Source organism: Calypte anna, chromosome Z (assembly GCF_003957555.1).
Source record: "Calypte anna isolate BGI_N300 chromosome Z, bCalAnn1_v1.p, whole genome shotgun sequence".
Taxonomy (NCBI): domain Eukaryota; kingdom Metazoa; phylum Chordata; class Aves; order Apodiformes; family Trochilidae; genus Calypte; species Calypte anna.
In genome coordinates, this window is record NC_044274.1 from 3,618,543 (window position 1) to 3,642,909 (window position 24,367).

General features: G+C 43.4%; 1 protein-coding gene across 9 annotated transcripts in view; it reads left to right on the plus strand.

Moving 5' to 3' along the window:
• The first annotated feature begins 218 nt into the window (after window positions 1-218).
• PIAS2 (protein inhibitor of activated STAT 2) overlaps window positions 219-24,367 on the plus strand; it is a 35,062-nt gene continuing 10,913 nt past the window's right edge. For 7 of the 9 annotated variants that reach the window (XR_003988672.1, XR_003988675.1, XR_003988673.1 and 4 more), the window contains exons 1-9: window positions 219-349; window positions 8,896-9,367; window positions 12,949-13,033; window positions 13,653-13,703; window positions 13,835-13,925; window positions 20,004-20,138; window positions 22,699-22,804; window positions 23,444-23,517; window positions 24,015-24,175. Coding sequence is in view for 5 of the 9 variants with exons in the window: in XM_030467421.1 (XP_030323281.1) it covers window positions 326-349; window positions 8,896-9,367; window positions 12,949-13,033; window positions 13,653-13,703; window positions 13,835-13,925; window positions 20,004-20,138; window positions 22,699-22,804; window positions 23,444-23,517; window positions 24,015-24,175 (1,199 nt within the window). In the remaining 4 variants the exon portion in view is untranslated. Of the gene's footprint in view, window positions 350-2,922; window positions 2,951-3,302; window positions 3,321-8,895; window positions 9,368-12,948; window positions 13,034-13,652; window positions 13,704-13,834; window positions 13,926-20,003; window positions 20,139-22,698; window positions 22,805-23,443; window positions 23,518-24,014; window positions 24,176-24,367 lie in introns of those variants that run through there. The other 2 variants (XM_030467423.1, XM_030467425.1) reach the window with 2 other exon arrangements.

Here is a 24,367-nt window from a genome sequence, read left to right on the forward strand (position 1 = left end):
CGAGTCCCACCGCGGCTGTACGTGTATTTATACACTAAAAAACCCCACCAAAATCCACCCAAACCCTTTCTTTTCCTTTCTTTTCTTTTCTTTCCACAGTTTCCCCCACAACCTCCCCTCAGAAGCCGCGGGAGGCGTCTCCCTCATTACCCCCCCCCCCCCCCCCTCCCCAACTTTCCCCTTTCCCTCCGCCTTTCCCGCCCGAGCCGCCCGCCCCTGTCACGTGCCGGGGGTGCGCGGAGGCCGCACGATGGTGGCGCTGGGGCCCGGCGGCGGCAGAAGCAGCAGCAGCGGCGGCGGCGGCGGCAGGAGCAGCGGGTAGAAAATGGCGGATTTCGAGGAGCTGCGGGTGAGGAGAGAGAAAGAGAGAGGCGGGACACGACAAGATGTCGCCCTCAGCGTGGGGAAAAAAAAAAAAAACCAAAGCTGTGGTTTTTTTTTTGTTTTTTTTTTTTTTTTTTTTTTCCCCCCCTCACGGGAATCCCCCGCCGCTGCCGCTGTTCATGCTTGGAGGCGGGGGGGGATTGAGGGAGACCTCCGGGCTCCTGTGGCTCCGGTGAGGAGCGGGAGGAGCAGGCAGGACCTGCGGTTTCCCTGTGGAAGGAGCGGGGAGGCCTGAAAAGGCGCTGAGGTGTGTGTGTGTGGGGGGGGGGGGGCGGTGAGGAGAACCCTCCCTGTCACCTCCCCGGGAGAGGAGAAAGGTTCGGGGAGCTTCTTCCCGTCTCCGCAGAGGAGAAGGGTGAACCTGCCCTCCTCATCTGAAGAGGCTTTTCGGGTTGTTGTGTGAGGGCCCGAGCGGGCGGGAAGGAAGGCAAGGCCGGAGCCGGCCCGGTGCCGGGGGTTCGCATGGCGGCTTGGGGAAGGCCCAGCGCCCTTGGTGCCCTTGCTGCCAGGAGGCGGGAAAGTGCTGAGTTATTGATAATACTGATAATTACTGAGCTGGTTTCTGTGGGTTTGGTGGTTTTTTGTTTGTTTTTCAATCTAATTATTTACATTTTGTTTTAAATATTCATTAGCCGCTTCCTAACCGGGAAAAAAAAAAACCAAAAAACCCTCGCCCGCGAAGCCTGAAACCCCTGGTTTCCTTTCGGCTCTGCCTTTTTAAATATTATTCCTACACTGGACTTTTGCCGAACAGATTGATCTGCCTGTTTTCTTTTCCCCGGTCGGTGTGTGGGGGTGGCTTTTCATATTTTGAGGTGTGCAGACAAAGAGCTGACTACATCCTGTTACGGTTTTCCTTCTGTCTGGCGAGCAAGCTGTGAGTATCTTTGCTGGGAAGGAAGAGTTTTTGTCCTTCTGCAGCATCCACACCTGCAGGGAAGTGCCACCGAGGGAGTGCTACGTGCAGGCTGAACCCACCTCCCCAACCCAGGCTTTTTAATAAGCATTTAAATAGCCACCTCGGTGAGTGAGGCTTTAGGGTAGCAGAAGGGTATGCTGGCTGGACTGGATATAGGCTGAGCAACAGTGGGAAATAGTGCTGCAATCACCAGGGAATTTCCTACACTCGGGCTTCTTCCAGCACTAACACTGCTTGGGTTGAAGTGGTTGTAGCAGAGCTGACCGAGGAGCTTGGTTATAAAAATCACAGGGAAAGAACTGAGTTTCTTTATTTGAGGACAGCAGTGCTCTAGCTGAGTCTTAGGAAAAAATAAGCCAACTCTTCTTAAACCTAAGTCACAATGTTGTCCTGTTTTTTAAGTGGGTGTTTTTGTTTTGTTTTTTCTTTATTTGTCTTTACATTCTTGGTCAGTGTTGTGGCTAATTTTCATCCTCCTTTCCAAAGTTTCTGAGAGCACATAGCTTCTTGGGTAGTTAAACCCTCAGTGTAAACTTTGTAGCAGAGAGCTCCTCTCCATGTACCATTTCTCCTCCAGGCTTGAGCTGGAGTTGTCATCTGCAGTTCCCTAAGGACTGTAATCGTTTATCTAGATGTGCAGAAGTATTGATAGACTATCTCTGGGAATTGGGTACCTAAATACCTTCAAGTTTATATATGCACCTGAGCTGCTTGCCAAAAGTAACACAGGAAATATGGGGAGGAAAAGGGAACTGGAGGTCAGGCCAGATACAGTACTGCCCTTTCATCACTCAAAGCAATCAGTAGTTATAAAAATTACAGGTTTGAAGAAATGCCTTTTGATGTTCCCATTCATCTTATTTGTGAACTGGAGTGCCTGTGAAATGGATCTGTCATCCTGGAGCTTCTCTAAATGTCTGATCAACATCCAGCTGATAATTCACAGGGCAGTTTAGGAGACCTCTAGGTGTTTTTTTGGAAGAAAATATAATAAATGCTCTTATGTCTTCAAAGCCTTTTTTTCAAAAAAATAAAGGAGCATGTGTTTGGATGTATCTGCTTGAATACCAGGCACTTGGGCAACCCATTCTTACTGTTTTTGGCCACAGAAGATATCAGTAGATTTCCTGAATTGACCTTTAGGAGTGATCCTAAGCTGCTGCTTTGTAGATTTAATGTGTGAGGCATTTTTATGGAAGTAATGTTTGGTGCTCTCTTGTTGGTTGCAGTTTCCTGCAGTTTGTGATCTCTCCCTGCCTTACAGAAGGCCACCGGGGCAATTTGGAGAGTTCAGTTTGTTGTAGTAAATTGTTAAGGACTGACTAAAGGCAGGAGAGTCAGAATTCTCTCTTTAAATATTGGTTTTAAGGGAAATGTGCAGGGATAGCATTTTTCTGGTTTTGGGGCAAGATATCATTTGTGTTTCTTAGCATCCCTGGTTCTTCAGAGTAAAAGCTCTGGGGTGCTGTGATGAAAGTGTTGGAGCTGGGAGGCTGCAGTGGAAGACAAGGAAGAGACTCAAATGCACTTTGGAAATCCTCATTTTTTTTTTTACAGGGTTTTTACAGGTCTCTGTAATCACAGTTGCTGCTTTTCAAGGTTCTGGTGAAAGTGTCCCTTGTAAGGTTTACCCTCTCAGGCCTTCAGGTTAGCTCTTAATTAATTGATACTGCTTATTGAATTCTGTGAAGTTGTCTGTTTGTGGAATATTAAGGAGAAATATATATATATCAGAATATATCAGTAATCCTCACCCATGAGCAGCCCAGTGAATGTCAAAGGCATGACATAGACATAGATGGATGTGGAACACAAGTTGTGAGTCTGGTTTGGAGGCCAGAGGTGGCATGTGAACACATTTTTTTAACAGAATTGGCCCAGGAGTGGGGAAGTACAGCTCCTTCTGAGAGCCATCTGTGAGGAAATTATTCCAGCTCCCAACAGAGACTGAACTTGCCAAGATTTGGCTTGAAGCTACAGTTTGCAGCCCTGCAAAATACCACAGACAAGAGGATGGGTAATGTATAATTACTTAGAGATGAAACATCTCATGGGTGCTTGAAGTTTCTGCCCGTATCCTGGCTCTTTAATCCAAAACAAATAAGAGAGTGCACACTGTCCTGGAAATGTTTCAGGTCCCTGGTTTAAAAGGTAATGGCTTCAGTCTCATAGTATTCAATTTGGTTTTGAAGTCATGTGCTAGCTTTGTTTTTATGGAGGAAAGAAAAAAAAATATATGCACCTATAGGCAGGTGAACTTATATGTGCCAAAACTATATTGTATGACACTAGTAATCAGTTTCCTGGCTATTGAGGGGGAAAAAAAAAAAACAAACTTCTTTTAGTGAGAAGAGATGGAGGTGCCTTCATATGTCATATGTGGAATGGGAGATTACACAAAATTTTCTGGAAAATCAGTGTTAGAAATGCTTAAATTAGGTCCCAGGGTTATTTCTTGCTGTTGCACACCCAGTACTGAGATGCAAATGTGAAAAGCAGTTATGGTTCATATCTACCATCCCAAAATACAGACAAAGTCTCATTATTGTATGTATTAGATATCTCATTCCTACCAGGCTCAGAGCATTTTTACTCATCTAGTGTTATTTTTCTGGTCTGAGTGGACAGTGTTTGCCAGTTCACCAGGTGAAGCAGTGCTCAGGACTAACTTAGCCAAAAGGAAAACACAGCTGCCTTTAGCTGACCTCTTCAGGCTCATTTCCAGACACTTTGTTGTACTCTTGTTTTACTTTAGCTGTGTTAATAACTTTGTATTATGTATGCCGACCATTTGGAGAATTTCAAACTCCATGCCTTCATCTTAAACTTAAAATGATGACAGAACAGATACTGAGAAGTGTCTGTTGGTGAGGTAGTGATCTTCAGATTGCAGTTAACATTAAGTTTATTAAATAAGGTAACTCTTTTATCATAGGTTATTGACAGGATTTTATCAGAGGTTATATTGTATCTGTCATTTCCTCGTTCTTCCTAGATGCACAGTCACTTTCAAACCAGAAAGGCTTACTGTGGTACCTTCAGAGTTTGTTGTATATAGTTTGGGGCTGTTCAGCCTAAAGAAGAGGAGGCTCAGGGGAGACCTCATCACTCTCTGCAACTCCCTGAAAGGAGGCTGGAGCCAGGGGGGGTTGGGCTCTTTTCCCAGGCAACTCTCAGCAAGACAAGAGGGCACAAAGGGTCTCAAGTTGTGCCAGGGGAGGTTTAGGTTGGAGCTGAGAAAGAATTTCTTTCTGGAGAGGGTGATCAGGCATTGGAATGGGCTGCCCAGGGAAGTAGTGGATTCTCCGTGTCTGGAGATCTTTCAAAAGAGCCTGGATGTGGCACTGAGTGCCATGGGCTGGGAACCACGGGGGGAGTGGATCAAGGGTTGGACTTGATGAGCTCTGAGCTCCCTTCCAACCCAGCCAGTTCTATGATTCTAATTAACAATGAGATAATTAACAATGATTGTGCTGAAGTACAGTGATGGAGAAGAAGATGAGGATAATGTAGTTTATTGTATGAAAAAAAAAAAGGGAGAGGCTGCATTGCAATGGGCCAAGCTTTGTTTTGATCATCTTAGGAGAAATGAACATAAGCATTTAATTTTAGACTTTCACTGTTCTGGTAAGTGCAATGCAGCTTTGAAGACTAATGCCTGATTTAGGAACCAGGGTAGAGTTAGTCCAAAGAAAAATCCTGTAATGCTGGGGACCTGACAGCCATGCTATATGTACCAACTGTTGTGTGCTTCAGAGCTCTGCTAACACAGATTTTACTAGTGACATAACTCCCAGGACTTGGAGTTTTTATCTATAGTTGCATTGGTTTCCAGAATACATTTATATTTATATTTGGATTTAATGTCATCCTTGATCTCACCCAAGACCAAGTTCCAAGATCTCACCAAAGTTCCTCTCTCTTGCCAGTATTACACACTTGTAGCCCCTCTGTAAATCATGTATGCAGTCATGTTTTAAGAGATGTCACAGATGTGCTGCTTTCCTATGGTGTCCAGAGAAGGGCTTAAAGTGTTCAGTGAGGATTTTTGGAGATATATTGATGTATTCCCTCCCTCCCTCCAGGAAACATCTGGGAGCCAGCTGGGCTAAAGCAGAGCTCTTAAGTGGAGGCTGACTACAACTTCTGGGTTGTTCCTACAGGTTCAGGGTTCACTACTTGGGCAGTTGTGGTTGCCCTGGAAGCTCCAGTTGGTGCTTATTGTACCTTAACAGGTATTCTTGGTGACCTTTTATTCATATATGTAATAAAGTGACTGCTGAAATAGCAGATGGCTTGGTCAGGGGGAGTGTGGAGAATCACATAGCTCTTGTTGGAGAGATGTTTGATCTCTTGCTTTGCTCTGACACATACCTACCCTTAATTTCACTGGCCTGTCAGCATTTCCCTAACTTTATCCCTGGGAAATGAATGCCATTCCAGAGACACCTACAGCTTAATGCTTTGGAACAGTATTTCTGTTTATGAATCATGGTTGCTATAGTTTTAACAATAAGAAACAAACCAAAAGAAAAAAAAGGCTGTGAAACTTATAACCTTCAAGTATGAATTTCAGGGGGAAAAAAATGTTTTCTGGAATATAAAAGTACTTGAATTACCCAGTCTGATTTATTTTCTTAAAGTTCTGTCAAACTGCTCTTTGTGTTCGTAGAGAAATGTTAAGAAAAGAATGGCTGAGGTCTTCTGTGTTAAAGCTTTTTATCGGGCTGTACAGCTGTAAAGAATTTCTCTTAAGAGAAAATTGATGGCATTTACATGACACAACTTGAATGTCTCATCTTAATTCAGTGATGTGAAAAGCATGTTAATAGCTAGGCTGCAGTCTTATGCAGTTCTGCTGGAACACCAAAAGAAAATACAACTTGGTAGGGTTTGTTGGAAGTATCTGTCTTGCACCATGATTATAAATGCTCTCAAGCATATATTATGCCTCCATAAAACCTTGCTGGTTATAATAAGTACCCACTTTGATATATCTGTAAAGCTGAAACGTGTGGATCAGACTGGCTGCATTTTCATGCATGTGGTGGTTGTTGTGTTAAAGGGGATGTAGAGCCAGCTTTAGGGGGAAAATGTTGCAAAAGCCATTAGAGTAAAACTCCCTTTTCCAAGACTTTGCAAAAGCATATGCAAGATTTTTTTGCATTGATTGACAGAAGCATGTTAACACCTTGCTGACGGTTGTGTTGAAGGTGGTTTGTGTCTTCTAATAGTACAAAATCCATCTTGAAAGCAAAATGCTAGTTTGTGGAATTTCTGCATTAAATGTTAGCTGTTCCAAGGGGTGATTGACTGCTCGTTTCACCTTGATTAGGTGCAGGACTGCACAGAAGGCAGAGGGTAATTCAGTATTTTACAGTACACACCATTTCTTTAATGCCAGTGTAAAGGATTATTTTATTAATTTGCATTCTGATTATAGAATCCAGAATCATGGTTACTGCCTGCATCTGAAGTGAAGGAGCTGATGTTGCTATCAAGCATATGCAGCTATCTATGGAAGCATGCAGTCTTTATCATCTTTTAACAATTTTTTTTCATGTAGCCTGACAATATAGCTGCTTGAGTACTTCATCCTGTTTTTTTAGAAATACTGAAACATTTTATTTTCTTCACCATGTTTGATTGTGAGGCAAAGGAAAGCTAGCAGAGGATTGCCAGATGAAAACTACAGCCTTCTCCAGCAGCTTGCAAACTGGATGGAGTTTTGTCTTCTTCTTCTGCAGTTTTGCTGTGGAGAGAGGTTACTGGGAAAAAATAAGACATCTGTTGTTTTTCTCTTCATCAGAGGTCAGGTTGAGCCACTCAGCATCTCATGTCACGCTGTTTTCACTGGCAAGTACATCCGTGGTGCATTTATAAATGAGGTGCTGTGGGGATACCAGTTTAGAGACTGTTGGCTTAGCTACCTGGTGGCTTCTTGATAGGAACATCACCATACCCAGAGTGGCTGTCTGGAATTGTTGGAATTCAGTATTTGAAATGGATGTCCTTGATGAAAGTACCACCATAGTATTCTAGATGGTGGTTTTGTCCACTAAGTGGCCCTTGAAAAAGCAGGTCCTGGTTGCTTGGTAATGAGACAAAGCCTGCATTTTCATCTGCCTCAGTTAGTTGATTTGCCTTAATGTAAAAACATTATTTTTCAGCACTAAGGAGGGAACAGAGAGCAAGCATCTGGGGACACAGGGTGAATTCAGGTGTTTTTTTGTGGGTGGTTACGTGCTTGTAGCAAAGTTGTGCAACAGCTTCAGCTGAGGTGAAGCCTGTGCTAAGTACAAAGCTGTAAACTCTAACTATACAGTAGGGATTAAGGAAGGTAAACACAAAACTGCATTTTGTGTTGCATCCCTTCTGAAATCAGTGCCTAAAGCTTTAAATGTTGTGTGTTGGACTGCTGTTTAACTTAAAAGACAAGAATGTACTTTTGAACTGCCTTTAAAAATACCTTTTGTGATTCCACATGACTTCTACATCATATTTTCTGTTGGAGCCTTCACCTGTCAGTCCTTGATTCTGGAGCTGGTGTGGGACAGCAGTACGGCTTATATCTAGATGTTCTTTCATCTTTAAAACTCAGCCTGTTTGTTTTGGGTGTAAAAGTCCCCCAGAAATAGGAAGGAAATTGCTTAGAATAATTTCAGACAATTTTATACTTCCGAAAAGAGAGCTTGTTCATAAAAATGAGAGAGTGCACCTGCGCCAAATGAGTAGGTTGTAGCAGTGGGGGGAGAAGACTGCTGCTTCTTGCACAGTGGGATTTGTTAGTTCTATTGTTTTAAATGAGAATCTGTTCATGAACTTCATGATTCAAGCCTCTGTCTTCCAAAACTGATCATGCTAATCAAGTAAATGTAGTATTTCCTTTTGAAGAGATCTCTCAGTGTCCCGTGATACCAGAGCGTGATATGAAAAGGACTGGAAGTTTTTTGTTTGTATTCTGAAAGAATCAATGCTGTTGCTTAAACAGTTTGTTATTATAATGTACCTTTTCTGAAAGCATCCACCTTGCTGTGTCTTGCTTTAAAAAGTGAAAGCTCATGAGCCTCTCTCTGTTCCTGCATGCATTTAGCATGTTGCACAGAGGACACAACAAAGTAAACTATGCAGGACTTGAGAAATAAGCAGGTGTTTAAAATGTGTTGTAAGATGGGTGGTAATAGTGATTATTCAGATTTTTTTTTTCCCCCCTTTGTTTCATGAATCAAGAGACATTATGCTTCTGTCTGAATTTCAAGTAGCACTGCCTGGGTTGCATGAAGATTTTATTTTTGCTGGTGTTTGTGTGTGAAAGCAGCTAAATATCTTCGAGGTCAAGAACAAATGAATAGAATTCACTTTTTTCCTGGATGCTTGTTTTCTTTTTAACTACATTCTCCTGTTGGGTATGGGTTAAGATGGCAAGTATAAAACTAGGATGTGGGAAGCTCAGATGCTTCACCATGTTCCTCAAAGAGTCGCCCTTGGGGTACTGTGGCTTCAGCTTCGCTTATCTCTCTCTTTCTCTCTCTCTCTCTCTCTCTCTCTCTCTCTCCCTCCCCCCCCCCCCCTTTTTTTTTTGTATTTAATAGAATATGATATCCAGTTTTCGTGTCTCTGAACTTCAAGTGCTCTTAGGGTTTGCTGGGCGTAACAAAAGTGGGCGGAAACATGACCTCCTGATGAGGGCACTGCACTTGCTGAAGAGTGGCTGCAGCCCAGCCGTTCAGATAAAAATCCGGGAGCTCTACAGGCGTCGGTACCCTCGGACCATCGAAGCTCTTTCAGACCTGTCTGCTATAAAACCTGCAGTTTTCAACCTAGACAGCAGCTCTCCTCCTGTCGAGCCCGACCTGGCTGTTGCTGGCATTCACCCACTCCCTTCTACTTCAGTCACACCTCAGTCTCCCTCTCCTGTCAGCCCTGTGATCCTCCAAGACAGCAAGCCACACTTTGAGATGCAGCAGCCATCCCCTCCCATCCCACCCGTTCACCCCGATGTCCAGCTGAAAACCCTCCCTTTTTATGATGTGCTGGATGTGCTCATAAAACCTACAAGTCTAGGTAAGTGTTTAATAGCCCTGCATGTTGCTTAATTAATTAAGAAGGTGTTGCATGTGATGGAACTGGCTCCATACTTCAAGTGCTTTATGCAGCTGGGGGAAAGTGGAAGTTTGTCCCAGCTTGAGCCAGGGTATAGTTTTTTTTGTTTTTTTTTTTATCCTACTGTGTTCACTATTTGTTCCATAATACCTCTCCTTTCTTCCAGAAGTTTTTGAGTAATTATCCTCATTCGAGCCAGGGTAGAGCCTTTTGGTGTTTTGTTTTTTTTTTCTTTGTAGTTTTGCTTTTCAGCTAAATCTCTCCTAAGTAGCTGCACTTGATTAAATTATCAGGTTTCACTGGCTGAAATCAAGTTTCTCAGTCAGCGTCTGCTTGTAGGAGTGGTAACACTCCTTGTTTATAGTTACTGCTGGAGACTGGTGTGCAGAACCAAGGACACTGCTTGGTTCTGAGAAACATCTTGTGCTCTGGAAGCAAAAAGGAGTAAAGGGGTCACACACCTGCCACCCTCGTGTGGGGACGAGCAGAGCAGACAGGGGACCAAAATTGACCAGAAGGAGCATTCCATGCCATAGGCACCATACTCAGTATAAGTCTGAGACATCAGGAGGGTCGAGCTCTTTGCCCGTGGCCTCCTCCTGGGAGGATTCTGTCCATTTGTCCCCCTGTGATCCTGATCCATATCCCCCTGAGCCCTTGTGTTCCTGCATCCAGCTCCTGTCTGCTGCTGGCTTCAGGAGCCCAGTCTGGGATTTTTCCAGGGCTGCCCTGCTTCATCAGGAGTGATGTGAGACATGATAAAGCCTTTATATATATATATTTATATGTATTTCACAGTTTTCATCACTGCTGTTTCTTTAAAGCTGTGTAGGTCAGTTTCCAACCCAGAAGGCTCTCTCCCCTGTGCTTTCTCCTTTCCCTGCATGGGAGGGGAGAGGGGTTCATGGGAAGCCTGTGTCACTCATTTAAGTGCTGGCCCAATGTGGTCCTTTCCCCTCTGTTCATAGAATAGTTCAAGTTAGAAGGGACCTCTCAAGCCCATCCAGTCCAACCCCAGGGACATCTCCAACTGGATCAGGTTGCTCAGAGCTCCATCCAACTTGACCTGGAATGGTTCCAGGGATGGGGCATCTCCCACCTCTCTGGGCAACCTGGGGCAGGGTCTCACCACCTTCAGTGTAAAACATTTCTTCCTTGTAGTCTGAATCTCCCATTTTTCAGTTTAAAGTCACCATGCACAAGAGGCCCTGCTGAGAAGTCTGTCCCCATCTTTCTTAAAGGTCCCATTTAAGTACTGAAAAGTTGGTAGATCTCTCTGCAGCCTTCTTTTCTCCAGGCTGAACAACCAAAACTCTCTTAGCCTGTCCTCATAGGAGGATTCTTATTTCTCTCATTGCCCTCTGATTACCACCTGTCCCAAAAAGTCCCAAACCACACTTCAGAAAGTGGTTTCCTCTTCAATTATTTTATGGTTAAAGGTCTTTAATATTTATAAGACAGAGTTGAATAGTTCAAAAGGAAGATACCATGGCCATCTAACTCTGACTACTTTAGGGCTTACCAAAAGTTAAGAGTAATATTTAATTTAGTAAAAATTTTAGTAATATTTTTATTGCCTTGTGCAAAAGCCTCTTTAACACAGACAAACTTAGGGCATCAACCATCTCTCTGGGAAGTCTGTTTCAATGCTGACCACCCTCTCAGCAAAGAAACATGTTTGTTGCTGTACTCTACATGTAGGGTAGACCATTTGTCCTCCATGTGACTTGAAATCTCATTTACCTTCCTCAGATGCTGGACTCTTTAGTGTATTTAATTATTTGGAAACGTGTTTTCTGTCTTGAAAATGTTCCCTAACTATTGACTAATATTCTTTAGAAACACTGGAGCCTTACTGCAATGTTACAGTACTTGAAGGGTGTCCATAGAAGAAGTAGACTCCATATTTACAAGGAGTCTCAGGGATGAGACAAGACAAGGAGCAATGGGCACAAGTTGCTCCTGGGGAGATTCTGATTGAACACAAGAGGACATTTTTTCCCCTGAGGACAGTTGGACATTGGAATGGTCTCCCAAGGGAAGTGGTGTATTCCCCCATGCAGGGAAGTTTGAGGTCTCAGCCCGATGAGGTGCTGAGACATCTCACATAAACAGTAATATTAGAAGGGTTGGACCAGATGATCCTTGAGGTCCCTTCCAACTTGATAATCTATGATTTTTGCAAGCTGTTTGCATCCTCTTAAACATTTTAGCTTCTTAATGGTAATGGGGCTTTTTAGGCTGTGACTTGTACCTCAGTGAGGCATATACTGATTTTTGGTCATCCTCTAGTACCAAAAGCATCAGGCATTACTCACTGGCATTATTTACAATGCCTTTTGTCACTTCTCTTTTTCTGTTGTGAGTTTAGTTGTTCTGGTGGTTACTGGTACTGGACAACACCTCATACTGCCCTTACCTTTTAGGGAGCTCAGTGCCACCATGTCCTAAATCCTGCTTATTTTCACTGTGTGCAGCAGCTGAGTATCTTAACCAGCTTCCTGAATTACCCTGTGTGGTGGAACAGATGCTGGGATACAGTTCTTGGAAAGGGGTGGGTGTGGGTACAGAGCAGGTGTACCTTCCAGGTTTAGTTTTAATCCACGCTCAGTTTAGTAACAAAATATTTGTTACATCTCTCACATCTGCTCAAGTATCACTTCCAGATATAAAATGTTTTCTGTCCCGTGGGTGTGCCCATCTGTGCACAATGTAGCCTTCTTGAATTGTTGGAGAAACCTGCTGTACCTGTCTGCTCCCCCTGGGTGCTGTTTTGTGTTTGTGCCCTTGTTGTCTGTGTTCTCTGGGCATAGAGATCATCTTATCTGAATGTCACAGTGTGTGAGACAGTCTGGCTCTTCCAAACTTGACTGGTTTAGTTGTGTTATATTTGCATTTGTTGTTCTGGCTGGACACTTTGAACTGTTAGACAAGTCCAATCTGCCTTTATTTCAGGTCAAGATTTATCATTTCTCAAGTCAAAAGGAAGAAAAAAAGTAACGTGTACATACTAAGAACCCTTAATATTAAAATACTGCTGCTTCCCATCAGTGGCAAATAGGATTCTGATATGAAATTTATATATTTCTTAATTTTTTTTTTTTGTCCAAGTGCTACTGATGGGTAATTCCCAGGCATGAGTTCTAGCTGGCTTTTTTGACATTAGGGGTTGTGCCCTTCCTCCCCAAAGACTTATCTCTAATTATCTCTAGCTGCTTCCAAACGGAGTAAAATAGTTAAAATAGTTGTAAACATCCTCTCTGTGTCACTCTTTTCATAAGGTACCCAGTGTTACATTTTATGGTATGCTTGTTTGAACCTTTCTCCCTTGGGAGAAGGGATTTCAACATGGCTTGCCAAGCCCCTTTAATACTGAAGTGTAACATGATATTGAGCCATCTGAATATAGTTGAATGAATTATTTGTTCCATTGCTTTTTTGACATATGCATTGTTCCAGGAAAAACTCCCTTGCAGGTTCTGTTTCAATTTCTGCCTTTAATCAGCATGACTAAATCTTTTTTGTGTCTTCTTTTTTTCTAGTACAGAGCAGTATTCAGAGGTTCCAAGAGAAGTTTTTTATCTTTGCTTTAACACCTCAGCAAGTCAGAGAAATCTGTATTTCCAGGTAAGAGTGTGGCATGGTGGAGGTAAACTTCTGTAAACTTTCAGAAGAAAGTGTGGGGGTTTTTTTTTTTGTTCATTTTATGCAGATGCAGAGTTATAATCCTCACTAAAGCTACGCTGAGTTTCTGTCCTGTCCTCGCCAGGAACTACTGTGCACAGAATTTACATACAGTTGCAGTAAATCCTACACCACTAAAGAGTTAACAGCTAATTGGTTCCAAATAATTGTGTCTATTTAGTGAGGTGGTGAGCTTTTCTTCCCTGCAAGCTTCCTGGCTGCAGGAGTGGAAGGCTGTTGTTATCTTTTGTCCCAAGGTTCATGTTATTGCAAGACCTGTGGTGTAAGCCAAGAGAATTCAGAGGCTTTTTTTTCTCTCTGGCAGCACCATACTTTATTGTTGCTATAAACACTTGACAGGGGCTGCTCAGCCTGAAGTCTTTCTTAACTTGCAGTAGCAAGACAGAAGTGCTGGTGGGACTTGTTAATAGCTCCATAAAATAAAAACGAGAGCGAAATTTAGTGATGTTGGGGCAGGCATGCCAGTTCTTTTTGCATATGACTGGGGTACGAGATCTACTGCCTAAACAGGTACTTCTCTTTTTCTGTGTCTTGGTCACAGGGACTTCTTGCCAGGGGGCAGGAGAGATTACACAGTCCAAGTTCAGCTAAGGTACCTTTTACATAATATTTTCTTTTCAACCTACTAATTGGCTAACGTAACCAAGTCTAGACGTTTGTGGGAATATGTGAATGTGGTGACACTTGAAAATCACGTTTTTCTCTCTTTTGGGGGGGATATAGGTTATGCCTAGCAGAGACAAGCTGCCCTCAAGAAGATAATTACCCTAATAGTTTGTGTATTAAAGTCAACGGGAAGCTGTTTCCACTGCCGGTAAGCTTGTTTTGTGTGTGTTTGTAGCTGCTTTGTGACCTGGGGGGGGTTTATTGTCATCACTGAGATTTAGTAGCCATTACTAGTAGCCTTCTAGTAGCCATGACTAATGTTAGACATCTTTTAGCCACCCACAGCAAACCTCATCTGTTGCAGTTAGCATCATATGTCACAACCAAACCGGTGTCTGCACGGGGAATCCTCCTTATAGGTTTTAAAACTGAGATTATTTGCCTTGATTGGGCAGTATCCCTTGCTGTTTGGGCTAACTGTGTTTGTGATTGGTTTGGATTGAGCTCCTTCTTGTTACAAGGGAATGATATCACCTTATTTTACACAAGTCTGTGGGCTGCTTTGTGCACCTGATTCGTTAGGGCAGAATTAATTGAAGAACAGACATGCTTCAGGATCCCTAGCATTTGCTGATGCTGGAACAGAACGGTGTTGGCAGTCACACACTTTACTGGTGTCTGGTGTTTGGAAAGTTAGCATGTAGGCAGGGTCACCTTAAGGCTTGACTGCATACAAAAGAAAAGGGAAAATCATGCTTGTTATTTTTTTAAAAAAATCTCTGGACTGGGTATCTGTATAATGGAAAAGAGAAACTCTTATGCAACTCGTTCTGAAATAGTTCTGGAATCTGTAGAAGATGGAAAAAGTAGTAGTACAGATGTTTTTTCCAGCAGTAGATTTGGAAAAATGCTTTATGGAGAGAGGAGGTACGAAAGCTTTTTCAGAAGATGTGTAACCTTCTTGATGTGTCAGATGTGTTGCCCTGTGCCCTCTCTCCCACTATATTCATCCTTTTTTTTTTTTGCCTTTACTAGACTTTCTAGTTTCTCTCTCTGTCTCAGGAATTTTTCCTGTATATTCTGGTCATTATTTCCTGCAAACCTAAGTTCTGTTCTCTTTGATAAACTGGAGTATTTTCTCCTTTCTTCTGTGGATTGTCTGTCTTTCTTTAAGCACCCTACCAAAAAGAGTTGGGTCTGGTGTTAACCTGTGGAGATTAGTGTCTACTGATTCTCAGTCTTGCTAATTTAGTTTATGCCCTGCTAATCTCTGTTACCCTGTTCTTTTTGTTCATAAGGTATGTTACAGTCATAACAAAAATTGTTTGTAATATTGGATTCAAGTCCTGTAGGTTCTTCCTGGATATCATAAAGTGATTCTTTAAATCTGTTCAACAGAAACCTTAGGTGAAAAGTGAAGAAATTACTATTGGCCTCACAACTTGCTTTCCTCTTCTCCTTCAGAATGAACTGAATGACAAAATATTTGTTCCTGCAAATGTTTTCTGCTGGTCACAATCTGCATCCTTCTTGTGTGGTTCCTTTCTGTTCCAGGAGTCATAAAGTAGCTGCCTCAAAGACCATTATTGCCCAACTCAGTAGTGTTGATTTTAGGTAATTAATGATGCCAGCCTCTATTGACAGTCTGTACAGTTCCTAAGTGAGTACTGTTCTGTTTTTCCCTGGTACAGACCTGGCAGAGGTCTGTAAATTATTCTTGGTTTGCTCCTTGGCTGCAATCCTTACCAGAAACCTGAGAAAAATGCTGCCGTGTGCCACCAGTGCTTCATGTTGTGCCAAGTCATGTTGACACCATATTTTCTTGTATTCATACAATTATCTGTGTCCTCCACTTAGAGTACTGGTTCTGTCTTAGGAGGAGTGAAAGTAGGGTTTTGTGTGTTGGTGTCTTGGCAAGTAACAAGGGTTTTGTACATGATAAAATACAGCAGGTAGTTACAGAATAATAGAATCATGAGGTTGGAAATGACCTCTAAGATCAAGTCTGTCAACCCACCACCTAAACCATGTCCTGAAAATGTCACATCCACATGTTTTCTGAACACTCCCAGGCTTGGTGACTCTGTCACTTTGCTGGGCAGGCTGTTCCAATGCCTGATGACTCTTGCAGTAAAGAAATTTTTCCTGATATCCAATCTGAATGTTCCCAGGCCAACTTCTCAACTCTTCATTGTGCTTTATCCTTCTTCAGACTTGACCCTAGGTTTCCTGCAGCAGAGTCTCAGCTGTCAGATCTTAACACACACACAAAAAAAAAAAGGATCTGAGTGCCACCAGAGAAATGGGGAATTGGAAAGTCCAAAACTTAGGAAAAACACTTAACAGAGACCAGAAGAATCAGTGTGTTATCATTTTTCTCCTAGTGAAAAGACAAAAGACAGCACTGTACCATCCAGTAAGAAAATTACTAGGAAAACTAACTCTGTCACAGCCTAAAGCTTCAGCAAACCTTAGCTACTCATGCTAAGTAAGTAAAGCTAGGTAAACAGCATATATCAGACAATACTGTAACTCTAACTTACCCAAAAGTTGTTTATGTAAGTTAAACAACTTAATGTTGCAAACAGCATGCTCCTAAAAAAGCTGTGAGCCCACAGCTTGGCCAGGAGCACTCTGTGCTGGGTTAGGAACTGGCTGGAGGGCTGGGCCTAGAGAGTGGTGCTGAAAGGTGCTGATCCAGTTGGCAGCTGGTCACTAGTGGTGTCCCCCAGGGATCAGTGTTGGGCCCAGTGCTGTTTAATATCTTGAGGGAGGATTTAGAGGAGGGCATTGAGTCCATCCTCAGCAAATTCCCAGCTGACACTAAGCTGGGGGGAAGTGTGGATCAGCTGGAAAGCAGGAGGGATCTGCAGAGGGACCTGGAGAGACTGGAGAGTTGGGCTGATCCCAAGGGGATGAGGTTCAACACGGCCAAGTGCCGTGCAAGTGCCACTTTGGCCACAAGAAGCCCATGGGGAGCTCCAGGCTGGGGACAGAGTGGTTGGAGAGCAGCCAGGCAGAAAGGGAGCTGGGAGTCTGGCTTGCCAGGAGGCTGAAGAGGAGGCAGCAGTGTGCCCAGGTGGCCAAGAAGGCCAATGGCATCCTGGGCTGGCTGAGGAAGAGCGTGGCCAGCAGGCCCAGGGAAGGGATTCTGCCCCTGTGCTCAGCCCTGGGGAGGCCACAGCTTGAGTCCTGTGTCCAGTTCTGGGCCCCTCAGGATGCTCAGGAAGGAGCTTGAGGTGCTGGAGCAGGTGCAGAGAAGAGCAAGGGGGCTGGGAAGGGATCCAGCAGAATTCCTGGGAGGAAGGAAGGGCTGAGGGAGCTGGGGGTGTTGAGGCTGGAGAAGAGGAGGCTCAGGGGAGACCTCATCACTCTCTGCAACTCCCTGAAAGAGGTTGGAGCCGGGGGGGGTTGGGCTCTTTTCCCAGGCAACTCTCAGCAAGACAAGAGGGCACAAAGGGTCTCAAGTTGTGCCAGGGGAGGTTTAGGTTGGAGATGAGAAAGAATTTCTTTCTGGAGAGGGTGATCAGACCTTGGAATGGGCTGCCCAGGGAAGTAGTGGATTCTCCGTGTCTGGAGATCTTTCCAAAGAGCCTGGATGTGGCACTGAGTGCCATGGGCTGGGAACCACGGGGGGAGTGGATCAAGGGTGGGACTTGATGATCTCTGAGGTCCCTTCCAACCCAGCCCATTCTATGATTCTATGATTCTATGTCTTTCAAGACTGTCTCTAGCATACATTACCTGCTTAGGCTGACACTGTTCTTGCAGAAAGCATGAAAGACTTAGACTCAAATAATTTTGGCACTTCCTTGTCACTAGATTTGGTAGCCTAAGGACCATGCTAGGTCATGATGGTTGTAATAAGCAAGCAGAGTGCTCTGTATTTAACTCCTGGAAGGTTTTAAGATGTCAAGGAGTAAAGAAATTGAGCCTTGGCTCAAGGTCATTGCTTTGTGGAAGAAAATGTCAGAAGCTCACCTGGAACAGAGAGTGTGTGCTGTAGTTTGTCTCTTAAAAAAAAAAGTTAGGAAATGTAAGAAAACTTGTACTCTTGCTGTTCTGAAAGCAAGGCAGCTTTATTTTAGGTTGGAGACCTGCAGGGTTATTGCAGCTGGCACAGTAGATGTGGAAATACTCTCCTAAATGTTGCAGGGGTGGTGTGTTTGTCCACATGGGCTCACAATAAAGTCACCGTAGTAGAGAAAGGCCTAATACAGCAAAGAAAATGTGTTTTATGCTCGATGAATTGCTGCAGCCAATGTCTGATTATAGAAATGGCAAATCACTCTTTCTTGTGAAAGAATGTGACATTTGTCAGCAGTCCCCATACATATGCTGCCTGTATGTTCTGCAGCAAAGCACACACAGGAAGGCTCCTGACTGGGCAACTCATCATTTGGAGTGAGAACCCTTTTGGAGAGTTTTCAGCAGTTGCTGTCTGCTGCTTTGGGCCTGCAGAGAACTGTCTGAAAAAGCTCTGGGTCCATTTTCTGTCACTGCAAGCAGGAAACCTCTCTGAAATTAGCAAGAGGCAGTCATGAGGCACAGACAGGGTTGTCAGAGGAAACATGTGGCAGCTTACAGAGCAGCTTTGGAAACCTAGGGAATGCTCTGACAACTATCAAGTCCTCCCTGGATTAGTTATCCCGTGGTATACTTGGCTAGTGAGTGGAGCTGTTTTTTCCTCTTTTATTTTTATTTTTTTAATTTTCAGACTTAGCATCCTTTAAAGTAACTTCCCAAGCACCAGGCTCTGAATATTTTTGCAGTTCTGCAGATAAAAAAGGCGTTTTTCCAGCTCACCATTTCTGGGAGAGTTTCATGTGCAGCAATCTGGCAGTCAGTTCCCTGCAAGATGTGGGGCTGCAGTCTTTTATTGGCATTCTTCTGGTGCCAGTGGGTGAGTTTTTGAGATGAGTGGACTGCAGGCTGTCTGTGTGAGCTCCAAGAGATTCTCTTGAGGTGCTGCTGCAGACTGTCTTGTTTTCATAGTGACAGACACAGGGTGAGGTGAATGAGATGCTGGAGACTGTGCTTGCCTGGAAGCAAAAGGGAACCCAATGACTCCTGATTCAACTCACAAACATCAGGTAGGAAATACAGCCACAGGGAGAAGCTGTCCAGGTTATCAAATTCTTTATGAAAGCTGAGCAGATAATACCTAGCTTGTTTTGCTTCTGCAGACAACAGCAAACACTTAGTTTTTAAACACAGCCAATATTCCCTGTACAGCCTTGGCAGGGCACAGACCATACAGTCACAGGATGGCTGAGGTTGGAAGGGAGCTCAGAGCTCATCTCCTCCAAGCTCCCTGCCATGCCCAGGGACACCTCTCATCCAGACAAGGATGCTCCAAGCCTCATCCAACCTGGCCTTGAACACCTCCAGGCTGGGGGAAGCCACAGGACCAGTGTCTCACCACCTCACAGTGAAGAACTTCCTCTTAATATCTCATCTAAATCTCTCCTCTTTCAGTTTAATATTCTTCTTTCTCTTATCTCTTGCCCTAAGTCCTTTCATAGTCAGTGCTGTCTGCACCTCTCATCCCCAGAGCGTGGTCTGTGTGCTTGAAATTCTACAATTGATGAAAATCATGGAATGGCTGAGGTTGGAAGGGAGCTCAGAGCTCATCTCCTCCAAGCTCCCTGCCATGCCCAGGGACACCTCTCATCCAGACAAGGATGCTCCAAGCCTCATCCAACCTGGCCTTCAACACCTCCAGGGAGGGGGCAGCCACAGCTTCTCTGGGCAATCTGTGCCAGGTGACAACCTGTCACTAATTAGGGAAGGGTGTAGTTGGTGCAAGGCAAAGCAGGCAGCAAGGAGATGTGGAGCTCTTCAAAGAGGGGTGTTCTTGTTTCCTAACTAGAATCAGTGAAATGTTTTCTAGGTGGGAAACATGGCATTTAACTCTTCATGACTTGCTGTGTTTGTCACTAAGGTTGTAACCTTGTGGTGTTCCACTCTTTCCATGGGATGGTGAAAAAAGCAGATAAAGCATTATTACTTTTTACTTTTCCAGTCAGCTTACCTGAACCAAACCTGCATTCTCTTCAGCACTTGTATCAAACCACTTTTTAAAAAAGTTTTAAAATTGTGCCTGATCTGTGGTATGAGACTGATATTTCTCAAAGTAGTTGTTGTATTTGGTGTCTGGTCTGGAGAACCCCTAGGTTTACCTGCTTCCTGTAGATCTTTTAAAAAGCTGTGAGTCAGTTTTAGCAGGTGTCAGGAGTACAGCAGGGAGACTTGGTAACACTTTTCTTCTCCTCTCTTCCCACAGGGATATGCTCCACCACCAAAAAATGGCATTGAGCAGAAGCGACCTGGGCGTCCCTTGAATATAACATCTCTGGTGAGGCTGTCGTCAGCAGTGCCAAACCAGATTTCCATTTCCTGGGCTTCTGAGATTGGAAAGGTAAACTTTGTGTTATGTAGGACGTGTCCAGCATTCCTTCTCCCCCACTGGTGCTGGCAAGGCATACAGCAGCAAGTGTTCAGCATGAACATGTTATCAGTGCCAGGAAGTGAAGCTGACTCTAGAATGTGGTAGTTCACAGTAACCTACATAAGATTTGCATACAGATGACCAAAGACTTCCTCACAGAATTTGCATTAGAAAGCCTGCTGGTTTTGTAACAAGAGTCTTTTGTGTTCTGTAAATGGTAGAAAACAGTTCAGACATGACTAAATTAAAAAAGGAAAACCTGGCTTTCTTCTTTACAGCCTGATGGTGTGAAAGGTGAAACTATTTAGCCATCTATTCTGAGGCATGTTCCTCAGTGTCTGTTGTAGCTCCCCATTGGAGAAGGTTTTTCGAACTAACTAGAGATGCTGAGACCATGGGGGTGGAGACAAGCATTTGCTTTCCATGTGTAATACTATACCCTTATAAATACTATAAATAGTATTTAACAATACTAAGTATTGTTAAAAAAACAATTTTTATTCCATGGGAAGAACTGGCTAGTGGGTATCCCCATCTCTTTTTTTCAGACCTCTTTTTTTTTTTTTTTTTAACATGAAAACTCTTTAGGAGTCAATTTTAGGTTGTATTTACAAGTAAACCAGAAAATTGTTGGAAGTTTGAGCTTAGAAAGCTCTTAAGTGGCAGATTACCTGGAAGGGTTTACTGGGGAGGTGTCATAGTGGTGGTGTCAGCTGTTTCTGGGCTTGACACATCTGAACCATGCTTGGCTGGACTGTAGTTGTGTGGCATGCATGTGTTTGTAACGCAGGGTATTTGAGCAATGTGTCTTTTTTCTTGCCAGGGAAAAGTATTGTGGAAGTTTGGGTGACAGTGAGGGGGAAGTGACAGAGTGTGGGGATGGATGGAGAGCTGGGAAACAAAAAAAAAATCAAAATCCAAGCCTCTTCGTAAAGCAAGTCTAAACTGCATTGGATAGCTGCAGTGGGGGAAAAGCAGGCTAGACTTCAGGTGGCAGGAGATAAAGGGGATGTGATGCCTGCAGTTGTTAATCATAGTTTAAAAGGAGTTGGCCTTTAAACTGGCTGTGGGGCTGTTTAGAAATGTCTCCCTGTGGATTTCCTTAGGAAAGAAGGGAGGGTGAGGGAGGCTGAATACTTCTCCTTCAGTTGTTGGTAAGTCAAGAACTGTCTGTGTCTAGTTGTGTAAATCCTACTGGATTCAGTTCCCAAGGTATCTTACCTCTTTTGGCTTTTTTTTTTTTTTAAGTTAAAGTCTGGGCCATTGACACCATAAGTTTCAAAGTGAGATTCCAGTATTATACACCAATTAAAATTACAGAAAGGAAATGCCAGTGCTCAGAAAATAGAAGGAAGGCAGTGTAAGTTTTCTTTCTAAAGCAGAGGCAAAGGGAAAGATCTAAGCTGTTGCTGCCCAATCCTAAAGCACACGAATCCTGAAGTGACTGCAGAGTTTTATGTGGTGTTGGCCTCTGCTGCTGATCCCTGCTTTCTTCCTCACTCATGTCTGCCAAAATATACTCTCATGGAAGAAAAGTATTGGAGGTTGTTCCAGAATTCCCCCTTGCCCTGAGAAGCAAAGAGAGTTCTCTGGTTTCATGTTGGTGCTGTGCACCAACAAAAAACAGCTTACTTCATGTCGTCTTCTGCATTTAAATAACTTCATCTTCTCTTCTATGTAGGAGTTGGTTTTCCTCTAAGTGGTAAAGGAGCAGCAGGGCAGTGGATGCTTTTGTTTAAAATGCCTGTGCTGTACCTGGGCAGTGCAGGAGCCAGAAGAAGGCAGCTGGCAGGCAGTGGAAATAAAGAGGCTGCAGGCTGTGTTTGTTATACAGATGAAACCATTATTATTCTGCAGTAGTGGGACTTGCAGAATTTCCTCCTCCTTACTGACCTTGAGGGGAGAGTGAGCCCTGCACAAAAGGAGCTGGCAACTGATGTGAATTAGGGAAGAGCTTTAAATGCTATGGAACAAAGCCAGCCTCAGAGGAGTGGAGATGGTGTAATGAGGCTTGGCCTAAAAGTGCAGAGCAAGCTAAAGTGAAAGGTACAAGGAAGTGGGTGCAGCTGTGTGCCATTTGAAGGTGCTGTTTTTTTGCACCTGAAAGCTTATTCATCTTTTCTCACCTGATTCTGTGAGCACCCTGCTAACAGATTGACTCTGAAACAAAGGGAAGGATTTAGGAGACAAACATGAGAAATTTTTAAAGACTGCCTGGACAAAGCAGTGTGTCACCAGTCTAATTTTTCCCAGAAAAGACCCTAGTTGGTCTCTTGGTTGTGGAATTATTCTTATTAAGTTACAACTGGAGCAGGACAATTGGCCATTGCTTGGCAGGAGAATTCATTCCAGCAGAGTATTGGACCCCTCCTTCACAGTAATGAAGTCATCTGTCACTGCTTTTCATAAATACCAAGAAAAAAAAATGGCATGTGTTTCACAGGCTACAGCTAGCACAAAGTTGTATTCTATTGTTGCAGTGGAAATGCTGTTTTGAATCAATATTTCATCTCTGATCACTCTTTTGTAGAACTACTCCATGTCCGTGTATCTCGTCCGTCAGCTGACTTCAGCTATGCTCTTGCAGAGGTTAAAAATGAAAGGTATCAGAAACCCTGATCATTCCAGAGCACTAAGTAAGTCAAATTAATTTATCCTGGCTGTATTTTTAAGGGTGGTTGGTGGCTCTTTAAAACTAGAAATAATAAAACTTGAGGGTTTGGAGCTTTTAAAAAAGAAATTCTGTGCCCAGAGTGTCAGAGGGTTCCCTTTGCTGCTGCTGGGGCATGGTGCACATTGTTCAGTGAGGGTCCCTCTGTGGTAGGGAGGCACACCTGGAGACCCAACTGGAATATTCTGTGGGAATGCCATGAGTAACACTTACTGGGAGGCTGAGGTGCAGATAGGTGTCCTAAACATTGGTCCTCTTCACTTGCAAGTGATGCTTTAACATCCTGGTAAATGTCTTGGTACCTCACTCAGTGGATGCTTATTTATTTCTTGGCATGTTGGGCTGAGGTTGCTTCACTAAGCATTGTGGCTTTTAGTGCATCTGTTCCCCATCAAACAATCTCAAGGTGCACTGTGTTTGCCAGGTGCCCAAAAGTAGAGCAGCTCCTATTTTTGGTTTGTTATTTGCTGTGAACTTTCTTCATAGATACTTTTTTTTTTCTTTTCTTTTTTGATAGCTGCAACTAAAGCAGATGTATTAGCAAATCAAGATCAGCATTTTAAATAATGATGTCTGTGTATAACTTCTTAATTTATTTTAATAGTTAAAGAGAAACTAACTGCAGATCCTGATAGTGAAATTGCCACAACTAGTCTGCGGGTATCTCTGATGTGTCCTGTAAGTATGGCTGGAAATTACTGTATACAGATTTCTATTTTCATCTCTGGTGTACACTTGGGCTGGTTTTAAAAGGCTCCACTTTAGAAATTTCACTGGCTTTTGTAAAGATAAATGTTAAAATGTGTATTACACCATTCCGAGTCTGTAATAAAACCCTTGAAGTATATGGCTAAGGGAAAATCATAGAAGTGGGTGCTTCAGTAAGTCTTCTAATAAAAATAAAATCCTAGAAATAACACTGCAGGTCTCACTGCACGAGAGAAATATTCCTGACTGTTTTCAGCTCTGTGGAGACTTTGAGGGTGTCTTTATTTGTTCCTTTTTACTGCACTATCCCTTCTATGATGGGGTGGATTTGCCTGCAGCTACCTGAGCACCTCTGTAGTGAGAGGAGATGGTCACTTCACTGACTGCCTCTGATTCCATTGTTAGCCACCCAGGCCTGCTTCACTGTTTTCTTTTCTTGACATTCTCTTTAAATGCATCTCCTGCAGCTGGGAAAAATGAGACTGACAATCCCATGCCGGGCTGTTACTTGCACACACCTGCAATGTTTTGATGCTGCTCTTTATCTTCAAATGAATGAAAAGAAGCCCACCTGGATCTGCCCTGTCTGTGACAAAAAGGCAGCTTATGAGAGCCTAATACTAGATGGGTAAGTGACTGGCTTTGCAGATTACACAGTTACTTAAAATTTCTTAGGATGTACTTGGTAGCTCCTTTTGTGACTTGAGGTTGAGCTATTTCATGCTCCTTTCTTCATCAACATACTTGAAACAGGGAGGAGCCTTTAGAATCTTCTAGTTTCTATTCCCATGTAATCAACTAAGTATTATCTCCTACCAAC